At 36.7% G+C, this 15820-nt stretch overlaps 1 protein-coding gene across 4 annotated transcripts in view; it reads left to right on the plus strand.

The window, feature by feature from the left end:
• Nucleotides 1–15820, plus strand: part of ccser1 (coiled-coil serine-rich protein 1) — a 247361-nt gene that overhangs the window by 174060 nt on the left and 57481 nt on the right. The window contains exons 10-11 of one of the 4 annotated variants that reach the window (XM_066712218.1): nucleotides 914–959; nucleotides 13109–13153. The exons of 1 other annotated variant lie outside the window; for it this stretch is intronic. In XM_066712218.1, coding sequence (XP_066568315.1) covers nucleotides 914–959; nucleotides 13109–13134 — 72 coding nt within the window. In that variant the 3' untranslated portion in view covers nucleotides 13135–13153. The remainder of the gene's footprint in view (nucleotides 1–913; nucleotides 960–13108; nucleotides 13154–15820) is intronic. 2 more of the 4 variants (XM_066712217.1, XM_066712219.1) reach the window with 2 other exon arrangements.

The following is a 15820-nucleotide window of genomic DNA, read 5'->3' on the forward strand; positions in this document are numbered from 1 at the left end:
AAAAGGCAGATACAGTCACAAAACATAACTCACCGAGATTTTACACTGATCCCTCATTAACATGTAAGCTGGTGCTGTTCACACACATCAATGGAAAATAATAATGTTTATGGTTCTCTTTCCCGAAACTGATTCATGTGCTGATGAATATTTATTAAAAATTATATTCGTTTAAAAAGGTTGTGTTTAATTATCCCATAACTTGGTCATTTAAGTTGTCTCTGTTAAATTCAAATAAATAAGGTGAGGTTCTTAAAAGCTGGATAATACTTAGAGTAAGTGTCTGCTGACTTCTCCCAGTACAACATGAACAACTCTGAACCAAATCTATGGTACAAACATAAAAATGACATTACAGTGTCCAGGCTAAATCAGGGAAATGCTTGATCCCAGACCATGAAAAGGTTAATAATATTTCTGACTTCAGGAGACTATATTTAAAGATGGTCAATATCAGAACATACTCACAACAGACACCCTTATCCCAACCTAATGAAAAGGCAAAAGAAGAGAAAAGATTAGCCATGTGACATCTTGTCCCAGTCTCCCCTAAAGACCATTACCAGCACAATAAATGGATGGTAAGTTTGATGAAGATGGGCAGTTACTGAGAACAAAGGGTCGTTCTGTGGCTTCATTGCACATCACCATTCTGTTTTGTCCTCTTGAGCATAAAATGCCATTTGCCTCTGTCCTGTAAAAAACACTGCAATAAATAAATAAAAATCCTCAATGAATAAGAACAGAGGCTTAACTAACTATGAGGAATGTGAGTTCTCTCGTCACCTTTTTGTTTGTGTAAGTCTGTGGTGTTGATTTCTCATCTCATTCATTCTCTGCCTGTCTGTCACTTCTGGATGTGACTAATGATACTGGCGTCCCTTGCTCCAAAAAAAATGTGTTTTATTTACAGGGCACAGCTTATGGGAGTGCTCCTGTACCTTCACGCAGACAACTATGTGAGTGTTTTACCTCTAGTTCTGTGTCGTACTTCTGAATGTGTTTACTGTGCTCAAGCATGGCATGCCAACAGAACCCTGTGACTCCTTCCCGAGGTCAATATACGATACTGCTTCTATTGTATATTACCTCTGCCACAAAAACACGTAACAACCCCCTTTTTTTTATCCCTGGCTTCCCAGTCGTTTCCGCTCATTGTCTGCTCTTTGTAGACTAGTGCAAAAACCATGCTGTGGCTCAAGCCCATCAGGTTCAAATTCTCAACGTGGAGAAAATGTTGGTATTCTGTGGCAGCAGCCCATGCAGTGTGTGGCATCCATCATTGAAGAGCAGTGACATCACAGCTACAGCATTCGACCGGTTTCATGTGCTGCTACAGTATATTGACTGCAGCCATGCACAAGCATAAAGTTGTGGCTTTTACATTATATATGATCAAAACCATTATTGCGTGTGAATAATCAGAGTAATAATTTTAATATATATTTACAAATAGCACTTTTCACAAAGGATTCACGAGATCTACATAAACATTAAATATTTGTTACATACAAAGCGTAATAATGACAATAATAAAATGATCATACAAAACAGTATAAACTGAATGACATCAAGAAATGTAAATTTAAATAGAAATCGTCATTAGCCTTCCTGTACATGTATTTTTCCAGATAAGAAAATAATTGAAAAACAAGAAAACAACTAATATTTGCATTTTCTTCCAATCCAAAAAATATTCCAGAGAGTGGGTTCAAAGAGTAACATAGTGTGACATCAGACTCAAAACCAGTAGTAGCTACAGTAGTCAGAATTCCTATATAAGAGTAGCAGAATAACTAGATAGAATACATTATTTTGTCTACTTGGTAAGAAAGAAAAAGCTACAGCTTGATTAAAATTAACAGAGCTACCTAATCATATTTTAATTTGTGTATATATATAATATGTATGTGTGTTCCATTCTCAGAGCCAATTGAAGCAGCATGTTGGGTAGTTTAAATATTGCCAGAGACAGCAATATGGAAAATGCAATATCTGAACCTACAAAACAGTTCATAGACAGCTTTAATCCATTTTAACAGCTGTGTTGGTACTAAAGTGTTAGTGTGGGCGAGGATTTAAAGGCAAACAGTTTACATGTAGCAGGTAAGAGACACTACAGCACCTCAAAACCTGACAAATCCCAGACAAATCACTACAGATAGGTTACTATTAATTCCCATAACTAGAAATGAGAGTAATATATACGCATGGTCCCAGTAAACTTTGGATTTCCTTTTAAATGTGCACATTTAAAGTACGGTTTTTCACCATCATTGTCTCATTCATTCACATACCTCTTTATTCAATCTTAAAAGCTCACAAAAGTTTGACGACTGCAGCCATTGTTTTCAACCCTTGCTGTCCGACATTCACATTGCACACGCGCATGTGCTTTATATCACCTAATACAATGGGACAAGCCACCCTCTGTTGGTGAAGGATTGTATCAGAAGAATGTATTAATTGTGCCCTGTGCACCATGACCATCCATATCATTGTGGACAGAGAGTGCACTGCAAGCATAAGTGCAATATTTTGCTAAGGGCCTGTACCTCTGCCAACAAGATAACTTCAAATTTCCAGGGTGATTTGAACAGAAGAAAACTGAAAGTATGTCATTGCCTAGAGTCCTGATCTTAGTCTGATTAAACATCTCTGGGATGAACGGGGATTGAGAACAAGAGAGACGGGGCAAAGATGAATTACAGGTTGTGCTACACAAGGTATGACACCATAGTTTTAATAGTATAGTCATTAGCGCCAAGAATGGGCCTATGCCATATTAAACCATTGCCAAAGTCTTGTGGTATTAGTTTGTTGACCCAAAACCTTTGAGAATATAGTGTACAGCTAGTTATGAGATCTTGGAAGTGGCCACAGTAAGCTAACTGAGAACATGACAACCTGAATTACACATCTCAGAAAGGCATACAAATCAGTGAAAAGGGCAAATTTAAAATATTGTGACATTTTGCCAATCACAGAAATACCCTCATGGAGGAATGTGTGTTGCACTGTAGTGCTGACGCAGTGCCAAGCTCTTCTGTCACACTGAATAAATACTGGCACTATGGTTAGCATTGGGGCTTTACAAATATTGAAATAAGAAAATGATACATACACAAAATAGCATCCAATTCCACTTGTTCTGCTGGAGGGAGCTTGTTTTTATCTTTGTCATTTTAGTGGAGTGGTTTTAGCTGCCCTAAGAACAGTGACAGCAGGCATCACATTTGGGTTCTTATGCCTTTGGCTGTGTCAGAGTGTCATGACACTTTGGCATCATAAATTACTCAATTGTGAGGTGTGTGAATGAATTTTTTAAGACATCTCTGAGGTGGCTTGGGTTGTGACGTTTGTGTATGAACCTGCTTTAATACAGATGGTTTTCTCTTCAGCCTAATTAGGTAATTTTGTGCTGAGCAGTGTAGCTTAGCAAAAGACTAGCAAATGGATTTTAATGAGATGTTTGAGGAATGTGAAAAGAATCCTTTTAGAACAAAGAGTTGTGTACCAGTAACAGATTATGGTATTGTGAAATTAATTAAAAACTATGCTAACATAATTATAGGAGAGTCCTTTAATCATAATTGCAGATGAGCGTTGAGAGTATGCTTAAACAGTATGACATGATCGTTACAAATCGGAGGCAGTGCGGTTACTGCTATACCCTTTGGTTAGTGTGACTAAAATAACTCGAGTCTTCACAGGCTTTCATTTTTCAGTGGGAAGTATTTTAGTGCTACAAAGAGATGGGGTGGCTGAGTCTTCTGTGAAATGTAACTTGAAAGCTGAAGTATTTAGTATGTAAATCCTATATGAAGCCATTAATACATAAAAACATATATCAGTCCCTTTAGGTCAGAGTGCAATACTGATGGATATCAGTGTGCCAGTTTGTCTTAGCCGTGATAATGACACATAACATGATATCCGCTGAAGATAGGGTGGGGTCTAGGCATAATTAAATTGGTTTATTGCAACACAATTAAAATTATTTTTCCCGCTGCAGTTTAACTGTTTATTTTATGCATTGATTTTTCTGTGATTAATTATAAAGCATTGTATGGAATAATTTACTTTGGTCCTGTTCGACTGGCACAACATAAACCGGCTATGAACCCATGTGAGCTTCTCATCTCATCGACAAACCTTGCTCAGAGCTGAGGTGTTCAAGGTTACAGAACATCCTAAAAGGTTCCTTTAAAGACTTGAGATGATGAATAATCTGGTAAATCTTCCCGCTACCTCACTATGGCAGACTGATTTATACAAATATATCCAAAAAAAGTGTCATAAAAAAATGGCAATATGATTTTACTGCCTTCCTTTCAGGGTCTACAAATTGCTGACATTGTATACCCTAGCAAACTTACTATTTTCATGGACAAATCTCTGTAAAAAAACAACAAAACAACAAAGCAATTTAGACAGACACAATTTCCAGAAACTTCAAGCTGTTTATTCCCTTATCTGTTAATTTGCCAGATCTCTCAAATCAATACAAACACCTTCTTAATCACCCATCCCCTCCTTTCCAGTTATTAATAACCAAAGTCAAATAATTTCCTGTCAATTTCTGGGTTCTTATTCTGTAAGTGTCAAGAGGTTTGAAGTTTTGATTTAAGCCAGGCCTAACCTTAAATAAATCAAAAAGAAAAACACCAGATGCTCACTTCTAACCAGTCTCCTGACCTTAACCCCATTGACATGTAACAACAAAACCTTGACAGGAGAGAGAAAAACAGCACTATCAGCAGAAAATGGTCTAAGGAATGAATAGTCCTGAATTGCCCAAAATACATGGCACAATGCTGAGACAATATAGGTGTGATAATCAGCAGGGGGCTTTGATATGATACAAAGCAATAGTTTATCCTAAATCTTCTGTTCATAGTTGTATTTCACTAAGGGCCCATTCACACCTAGTTCACTTATAATTAGAATAATTAGTTTGTTTTCACATGAACCACGATTGTAATTATCTTTTTAGGTTTGTTTTAGATTAGGAAAAAAATGATCAAACTTGAATATCTTTGAATCTCATACGGACCACAAAGTTACTGGTTTCACATTATACTTTTCCAAACGTGCTCTTGTTTCTTTTGCACTTTAAGAAAAACATTATCTATTGTTTTAATGTAGGTCACTGACACTGACACAACAAAATGTGAAAACAGTTCAAGGGGGTATATATACACTACATGGTCAAAAGTATTTGGAGAACCTGCTCGTCGAACATCTCATTCCAAAATCATGGGCATTAATATGGAGTTGGTTTCCCTTTTGCTGCTATAACAGCCTCCAGTCTCCTGGGAAGGCTTTCCACTAGATGTAGGAACATTGCTGCAGGTATTTGTTTCCATTCAGTCACAAGAGCATCAGTGATGTCGGGCACTGATGTTGGGCGATCAAGCCTGGCTCACAGTCGGCGTTCCAGTTCATCCCAAAGGTCCTCGATGGGGTTGAGGTCAGGGCTCTGTGCAGGCCAGTCAAGTTCTTCCACACGGATCTCGACAAACCATTTCTGTATGGACCTCGATTTGTGCACGGGGGCATTGTCATGCTGAAACAGGAAAGGGCTGTCCCCAAACTACTGACACAAAGTTGGAAGCACAAAATCGTCTAGAATGTCATTGTATGCTGTAGCGTTAAGATTTCCCTGCAGTGGATCTAAGGAGCCGAGCCCGAACCATGAAAAACAGCCCCAGACCATTATTCCTTCTCCACCAAACTTTACAGTTGGCAGCATGCATTTGGGCAGGTAGCATTCTCCTGGCATCCGTCAAACCCAGATTAGTCTGTGAGAAAATATATATATACAGCTCTGAAAAAAATTATGAGACCACTGCAATTTTTTCTTAAATCAGCATCTCTACATGTATGGCAGCCATTCCATTCCATTCCATTCATAGTTTTATTTGGAATTTGGGAGAAATGTTGTCTGTAGTTTATAGAATAAAACAAAAATGTTCATTTTACTCAAACACAAACCTATAAATAGTAGAACCAGAGAAACTGATAATTTTGCAGTGGTCTCTTAATTTTTTCCAGAGCTGTGTACTCATTCAACTATAGTGTTCCGACAAGGGTGAAACTGAATTGTTGTTATAAATGAAATTGTGACAGAAAACCTGTATGTTTTATGATTAACCCTCATTCTTTGGACTCCTCTTCTGTAGGCCCATAAATCTGGGCTGTCTGTTAACTGTATTAAACTCCAGTCTCAGTGTTCAGGGAATTTCAGTTATTTGTAAACTGTAGCTTTAGCTTGTTTTATACATTTTAGACTCAATTTACTTTTAGTGCTTTGTACAATGTAGGAGTAACAATACAAAAGTGTATTGTAATAAAGCTTAATATCATTTTCATTGTTAGATTGCAGGTAAGTTTTCCAAAGTACACTTGACAATTAAAATGCAATTAAAAAGGTTATGGTGGTATTAATAAACATTTTTATTATCATCCACTTTCCCAGTTAAATGAATGGTTTAGCATTAATTTTAAATGCATTACTTTGATTTAAAATACAGGGTAATGTAATTTAAAACAACCTCTACAAATTCCAGGGGAAAATGACTAAAAGAAATGGGTCGATACATTTAAGCAGAATGTATTCTTTGAAGTATGTCATTCTGATGCTAATAAAGTGCTTTTTTTGTGATCAGCACTTAGATGTGATATTTCACTTCAGAGTCAGAAATTCTTGCCAGACTGGAGTCAAAAAACTGAATACCTCTTAAGTATCCCATTCAAACAAATTAGAAATTATTCCAGAGGAAGGCTGAGAGGTCTCTGATGCATTTATTAGGACTGATTTCCTGTACTCTGTACCCTTGGGTCATTATTAAAAATACAGAGGCAAAATTTACATACGTGTAATCATTTCTGTTTCACAAGTGATGCTTGGGTTATTATTGTAATAAAGGTTATCAGAGTCTTGTGCAAGGCTTAGTTTTCACATAAGTAGATGCACTGTGTTTTGACTATGTATGCACTGATTAGATAAAGCGACATCTTAAGAAACCTGTGATATTCTCTTCCTAATTAAATACAGGCGAGGGAGGCTGTTTTTTCAATTTGCTTTTCAGCACTGGGTAGCTGTTATTTTTGTAATATTTAAAATTGTATTTTTAAGTCAATTATTTGAACATTGTGTTCTTTCCAAGGATCTGGTACATTTCAGTCTTGTGTGGTTTATGTTTGCAGGTGGAGTCTAGTGAACTGGTTTCATAGCACTCAAGTGAGAACACAAAAAGTATTGTTTTCAATCACACACTGAAGTATGACATAACTATGCAATGTTTTTAGTGCCTTGCTTTGCACCATTTCTATGTCCAGAGTCATAAAATCTCAGTCCAAAGATTGGGAAATGTTTGACCATGAAGACAATGTAGCATTTGAAAAAGGTAATCAGAACATTCAGTTGTCACAATCACACTGTCATTACATTACATTCATATATTAATTCATAAGGAATTACAGTACCTTATTGTAAAATGTTACCCAAACAGGACTAGGCATCTGCCAATAAAACCAATGCAATTTAAATTATATTTGTATATCTATATAGTTTAATAAAATGCTTTAGTGCATATATTACACAATAAATACGTTTTTTTTGTTGTTGTTGCCATATTTGGAGCAAAACACTGAAAGTGGATCAGCAGTGAAATCAGTATTTATGTGCTTTGATAAATATTTGATTTTCCTGAAAATATTATTTCATGCATTAGTGCTACATTGCATTAAATCAGTTGATCTAAGAACATCACTTCTAACTTAACCAACTCGACTAGAAAGAAAAGTGAAGGGAAACATCTCTAGGTGCACAGCGGCCCGAATGAAACCAGGAAAAGAACCACATCCATATGCTTGTTCTGTTCCCAGCAACGCCATGATCCGTTTTGCATGTGCAGATTTCAGGCCAACTGTGGTGAGCTCAGCTTCGGTGCTATCCCATCCATTCCCGTTAAACCTGTGTACCTTTCCCATCTTCGCCTTTGAAAATGAGTTGCTACTTCAATGGGTTTTGTACGGACAGAGCCAGGTGAAACACCTGTTAGCTGTGTTGTCATTTGGTGTTGTGAGTACCCACTGACTTTGATGATGGGCAAAGACATCGAGTATTGCCAGTGCCAGATAATCCCCTGATGGCTCCTACTGACTCTTCCCCCCATGCAGAACAATGACGCAGTGTATCTCAGCATGGTTTCATCCCTGCTCTGCAGGGTCTGGACTGCCTTGCCAATATTATGCTCATGATTTATACAGCTCTTTCAGGCAACTAATTTTATTTCATCGTTACAAGCAGATCTTTGTAAAGACTCTTCCACACCTGTACCACCTGTGCCCACCACCCCAACAAATTCAAATATTTTGAAGGAATTATATTTTCAGCCAAATAAAGCCAGACATTCATTCAGTTAATGTAGTTGTAGGTCATAGAAAGCAACAATAATAAAACTGAAAATAGTCCTACACTGATAATGTTGTGAGAAGAGAGTGGATCTTTATGTCTGTCACAGCACTGAATTAATCACAAGTTGGGTCTTGCAGTAAATATTCCAACTTATACCTAATGCCTCGTCCCTGATTCAGTCGGTATCTTCCAAGAAAGCTAATGTGTTGATCAATGGTTAATATATATCTCCGAATGGAATAAAAGATTTGCTGAAAAACTGGTAAATTGCCACTTAACTAGTTTCATAAAAGCTACTACAACATAAAGCTGTGACAGAAGGTATATTTCCCTTGCAAGTGGAGTGCCCAGCGTTGCAGTGTGCTTGTTAGATCGTTAAAGGACTCGCCAGAGGGTGGACTCTGCTCGGTTAGGCATTCATTTCTTCAGGCACTTGAGCAACATAATGGGAAGGTGCAACCTTTTGCTGACAGATGGCTATAAAGGCAGGAGCTCTGTGTTCCAAAAACACAGGGAAATATAAGGGAAAAAGAATGCAGAAAGAGATGCATTCCAGCCTGTCCCAGAAAAGGAGAGAATGTAATATAACAAAGTCACATTAATCAGGACATCTCTTCTGCAGACAGTCATGTCTTACACTTCCAACTTATTGCTTTAATTAATCTTTTTGGGACGCATTCCTCTCAGACAGCACAGTGTTGCTGGGGGCCTACTGTGCAGGCTTTTTGATGAAGCAAATATATCTAAATCACGCTGCAGCAAGCGAGAGGGAACACTAAAGTAAACACTGCATCCACCATGTAACATCCACCTATCACACCTCATGCTCTTTTTCTCTCTCTATATTGAATTTTCCTAACCTTTTTTTTTAAATACGACATGGATTATACAAGTTATTCTGGACAGGAATGGACAGAAGGCTCCAGTTGTTGTCTATATCACAAAACAAAATCTCCAAACATATGTCTCTGCTCATATTGGACAGCAGTGTACGCTGTCCGTTTGTGTAGATTGTACATATACATAAAGCACTATATACAGAGAAGCTTTACGTCCACTATGTGACTAATCAACCAGGTCACCGTAGTGAATTAGTGAATCATGTACTCTTCTGAAGGCACAGGCTTTGCTTTCCATAAATACTACTATAGTCCAGTAGCTTTTTATATTAAGTAATACAACATAAAATTACACAAAATATATGTAACTTGAGCCTCATTTTTGACATTATATATATATATATATATAATAATTGCAAGGTCTCCACAGAAAGTCTTATTGGAATACTTAAATATTGCAAATAATTGTTCTCCATAATGTGTTTGCTAGTGGAATTTAATATATTAATATTATTCAGGGTTCACCAGCATATTGCAATATGTGGAATTCTGCAGTCGAACATATCCTATAGAAATTAGATAATATTTCTGGAAGCCACAATAATGTTTACAGAGTAGGCCTAGTTTAATATGGCAGATGCCTATCATTAATAATATACTGATGTGCTGCCCATCAGAACTATATATTATATTTACTGACGCAAATCAGATAATCGCTAAATATGTTGACTTTGATGAACAATCTGGGGTTAAATTCACATCTTACTCGCTCCTCTTCCATTTTTCATCCTTTAAATGGAGTATATTGGCCACATTCCTTTAACTCTTTATTTCAGTGATGTAACATACATCTTTTTTTCTGCCCTGATTGACAAAACCACACATGGAGGAACTTTATTACAATGATGTTGTGTACTTACTGCAATTCCCAAAGCTGCAGGCATTTACTGGAGTCTCCAGGAAGTAATCTCAATTGAACAGTTTTCATGAATCCTTCCTTGTTTTATTGTGCTGATCTTGAGATAACTCCCCTTGTCTCTTTAAGTTGAGGATAACAGAAAGCTTTAATTAATTTTATGTATGGTTGTTCATTTGCAGTTTCCAACTGTTAAGTGTAGCTTTTATTGTGTTTGAGAAAATACGGGGTAAACAACATTTCAGAGTAAACATATTCGCAGGCATTCCCCATTGTCTTAAGCATCTGCAGCTAAAACTTGGCAAACAAATGAGTACCATGGGTGCCCAAGGGCCAATGTGACTATTTGCTATGCATGCAATTTGTGTAAATAAGCTTGCATGTATGATTGCATACATACAGTACAGAAAGTCTAGGCCCGGATGACAGCTGAAGCTCTGGGTTGAACATATGTGCTTCTTTTGTTTTTACTCTGAAATATAAAAGATGCATGATAAGCCCCAGTTATACAATGATATTTGTATTTAATTTAATCAGCCTAGACGTTTAGATATTTGAAAAAAAAAAAAAAAAAAAAAAAAAAGACCACCAACAAAAAAACAATAGAAAGCTGTGTTTCATGATCATCTGTTTCTGTCTATAAATTGGTAAGGTATGGAATTAGATTATATTGCTCTGTTGTTTCTATTCCACATTTGTTTGAAAGGTTTACTCATCTTGTATGGGTCAGAAATACACCAAAGAGTACATTTCAACATGAAGTTAACATTTTTTTTAATCTGTTGTGGTTTAGTAGTCTGGTTTTGTAAAATGCATCAATTTGAAAGAGTGGGAAATAAAGTAATTTTGGGAATGTGTTTGAACGCCCCCCCCCTCCCCCCCCCCCATGCTCCCTTGGTATTTCAAACAGTAGTTAACTTAAAAGACATTGAGTTGAGTCATTCCAGAGAAAAGGCATTGCTTATTATGTAGTTCATTGAATGTCACAACCCATAAGTCTGGATAAAACCGAAAGGGTTGACCTTTTCTACCTTCAGGATACCCAACAAGAAAACAGCTGTGTACCTTTTGCAATGCTTGCTTATGCAAATTGATTGTCTAGTGACACATGCAATCTGATTTGTCAAGTCTTGTCTTTACTAAGAGTGAATTATCAGAACTGCTCCCCCACAATTCAAGCAAGGCTACAGGAGACAGCTTTCAATTTGTCCTTTTACACGTGAAACCATTCATCATGTTCACAGTATGAATTGTGTTGAACTATTCTGGTTTATTACATAACGAGCAGATTAAGTGTACGTCAGGGTGCGGAAGTTTGTAAGAAGAAATTTAAAAACAAAAAAGGCCAAGTGCTTTTGTGTTTGTTTTGTTTTGGTAAATGTAGCTTAAAAATAACCAGCCTACTTCATCTATAATACCTGGTTCAATGTAACCCTTCTAATTCTGCAGCAAAGCTTTCATAATGGCATCCACATTATTAAACTGTCAATATATACACTACAATCCCCAAGTGAAATCCCTGGGCGGAGTAAATGGATAGTTTTATTTTACTGGCTTTTGTCAAGTCTGTTGGGAATAGCTATCGCCATAGACTTAGCATACTGCTTTAATGGAATTTCCTCTCCTTGGCCTATTTTGAAAGTCGTCTTTCTCCTGAACGGAATGCCAGTAATTGAAACTACTGTGATATTTCCTATTTAAATGAAAATATTAATTGACTTTGCATAGTAGGTTAATGAAACCAGATTTTGTGAAGCCCAGAGAGATGGAAAATATGTTGCTTAAAGCTTTATTTATTTATTATATATATCCGAGCATCACCTTCTGCCTATATCGATGCACTGCTGGATGAAGGTCTATGTAAGATGTTTGCAGTTGTTTGCAAAGTGTATGATTTCATCTTCCCATATTTTATATGTCTTCTATATATTTTTTCATCTCTTGGAATCTGTTAATTAACTTCCTTTGTCCATCTTTGATCTGTTCTTCTTGAAAGATGTCTGGCCCACTGACATTTTCACATCTAACAATATAAAGATTGACAATTTGGGAATTTTGAAAGCTTAATAGGAAAAAAAAATATTTTACCTGTAGTTGACTCATTTAATTCAGTTACAGGGATGTCCAATTGGCTTTCTCCATATATATTTGCCCTGTATGTTTATATGTATGAGTGAATGTGACATTAGAGTTGAATTAATGTATAGTTTAATATTGATACTGTACATTTATGACACTACAATCTACCCTCTTGTTGCAACTTTCCTTGTTATGTTTTAATATACAGGTTCCATTTAAAATATATTGAATCTACATGTAAAGGAGTGATGTTAATTTAAACATGACTAATCTGATTTTTCCTTTGATACTGCTAAAAATGCAAGTGGTATACAGTGGCATCTAATATTACAGTGATGAAGTTTGGGTATTTCATATTTTTGAGACTGCAGTGGTATTTAATCAAACAAACATTTCTTCTAAATAATTAATATAGGCATACAGAACATCTATTGCTGAATACAAATCACATTATCATTTTGGTTTAATTATCACTGTTATTCCTGTTTTACCAACATGACTATGAAAGGTGAACTGTTTATACATGTCATTGAAATTAAATAATCTATATGCAGCTCACTTATACATCAGAAAATGTTTATTATGAAAAGTTAATCACTATTTTAATTGACTCTTATAAATGTTGAAAGACATCTTTCCCCATTCCCAAACCCAATGGTCACATGACACGAGTGTTGGTTTATTTATAATCACCTGAAAACCACTGCATTTGAAAGCATGCATGGTAAAATAGAGCAACATTACACTTTTTTTATGTTCATTCATCCGTTTGTTGTCATCTTGTTGTTTATCATTTCTCTCCATGTTCTTTTTCCTTTTATTTCCCTCATCCATTTTCCATGACTGCAGCCCCAGTAATCATTACCACCGTCTGAAGGAAATCCCCGTCTCCAGGTATGGTGCCATGCCGGTGCACATTTCATTAACAACACCCTAGAAGCGTTTAATGAATTGACATCTGTTTCATTAATTTTGAAAGAGGCCCCAAAGCCTCCAAGCTGGGCACTTTGTGGAAGGTTGTTAGGGTTCACCTTTTATTGATCTTCCACTGGCTACTTTATTTTTTCACTATTTCAAAAGCAGCCAAGCAAAGGTTTGGTTTTCTTTGGAGTGTTTACCCCACGTCTGCATAGAATAATAAACAATATTTATTTCTGAAGAAAAAAAAAAAAAACTTACAGCACAAATTAATTAATTGTATTTTACTCTGAACCATATATACTGAGTAACGAGAGCAGTCATATATACATTGTATGCACAGGTAGAAAATAAGCAATCATACAAAAATGTGAGGTACTCCTCCAACGTGAATATATACAGTAGCTTCCAAATGTACTCAGACCGTTGATGAAGTGTAACTAAAGCACGGTTTGACAAGCAAATTAAGATATATACACTCACCTAAAGGATTATTAGGAACACCATACTAATACTGTGTTTGACCCCCTTTCGCCTTCAGAACTGCCTTAATTCTACGTGGCATTGATTCAACAAGGTGCTGAAAGCATTCTTTAGGAATGTTGGCCCATATTGATAGGATAGCATCTTGCAGTTGATGGAGATTTGTGGGATGCGCATCCAGGGCACGAAGCTCCCGTTCCACCACATCCCAAAGATGCTCTATTGGGTTGAGATCTGGTGACTGTGGGGGCCAGTTTAGTACAGTGAACTCATTGTCATGTTCAAGAAACCAATTTGAAATGATTCGACCTTTGTGACATGGTGCATTATCCTGCTGGAAGTAGCCATCAGAGGATGGGTACATGGTGGTCATAAAGGGATGGACATGGTCAGAAACAATGCTCAGGTAGGCCGTGGCATTTAAACGATGCCCAATTGGCACTAAGGGGCCTAAAGTGTGCCAAGAAAACATCCCCCACACCATTACACCACCACCACCAGCCTGCACAGTGGTAACAAGGCATGATGGATCCATGTTCTCATTCTGTTTACGCCAAATTCTGACTCTACCATCTGAATGTCTCAACAGAAATCGAGACTCATCAGACCAGGCAACATTTTTCCAGTCTTCAACTGTCCAATTTTGGTGAGCTTGTGCAAATTGTAGCCTCTTTTTCCTATTTGTAGTGGAGATGAGTGGTACCCGGTGGGGTCTTCTGCTGTTGTAGCCCATCCGCCTCAAGGTTGTACGTGTTGTGGCTTCACAAATGCTTTGCTGCATACCTCGGTTGTAACGAGGGGTTATTTCAGTCAAAGTTGCTCTTATATCAGCTTGAATCAGTCGGCCCATTCTCCTCTAACATCTAGCATCAACAAGGCATTTTCGCCCACAGGACTGCCGCATACTGGATGTTTTTCCCTTTTCACACCATTCTTTGTAAACCCTAGAAATGGTTGTGTGTGAAAATCCCAGTAACTGAGCAGATTGTGAAATACTCAGACCGGCCCGTCTGGCACCAACAACCATGCCACGCTCAAAATTGCTTAAATCACCTTTCTTTCCCATTCAGACATTCAGTTTGGAGTTCAGGAGATTGTCTTGACCAGGACCACACCCCTAAATGCATTGAAGCAACTGCCATGTGATTGGTTGGTTAGATAATTGCATTAATGAGAAATTGAACAGGTGTTCCTAATAATCCTTTAGGTGAGTGTGTATATATATATATATATATATATAATCGATATAGATAAATCAGAAGTAAGGAATTTGCTTAACTGGCAGTATTGTATCATCATAGCATACCTTTCAAATATATTTAAAAATTTGGAGGCCACTGTATGTGGTGAGAGAAGGAGTCATAGCATGGTAAGCCATGTAGAATAATTTTGATATATGATTGTATATATGATTTATTTGCAAAATCTTCAGTATTAGTGTTTTTCTGAATGCTCAGGTGCCCCCCTTCTTAAGTTAATGATCAGATCCTGGCACTCATACAACACACAATAGAGCAATTCAATGTTTATAATTGAATTGAAGTAAATGAGAATGGTTGTCATTTAATCATTTAATGCTCCCCTTGACCACTCGGGTTATCCAGAATCACTTCAGAAGCAAAATGCCAGCATCTTCTACAGCCAATCAGGGGCTTAATAACAGACTGTGTGTACATGTTAAAAGTTATTTTAACAACATAGGTTCAGGTCTTGCTTCAGGTCTGTGTTTGTTCATTATAAAGCCTTTTCAGAGTGTGGGCCCCCTATTTAAAAACTCTTCAAACCCATTTTAAACATATTCAATTGAAATGCAGTAGTATCTCCTTTGGATACAACTAATATATTTAATACAAAATATGTATACATTAGTATGTGCACAGGTCAAAACCAAAACAAAAGTTTGCACATAATATAATGCCATATTTTGACAAAGTTTGTGTATTGTGTGAGACAATAGTTGTCCTTTAAGAGCTTCCATCGATATTTACAAGCCCAGTATCTTGTACATGTATATGCTAAATGTAGTTAAAACATTATCTAAACATATGGTTGCTGGGCAATTAAATATTGCAGTTAAGTAAATAATTTATCATAATAATTGTAATATAACGCCTTACAGGGATTTAAACATAGTATGTATCTGTAGTATTAAAACATTTG

Source organism: Amia ocellicauda, chromosome 8 (assembly GCF_036373705.1).
Source record: "Amia ocellicauda isolate fAmiCal2 chromosome 8, fAmiCal2.hap1, whole genome shotgun sequence".
Taxonomy (NCBI): Eukaryota; Metazoa; Chordata; class Actinopteri; order Amiiformes; family Amiidae; genus Amia; species Amia ocellicauda.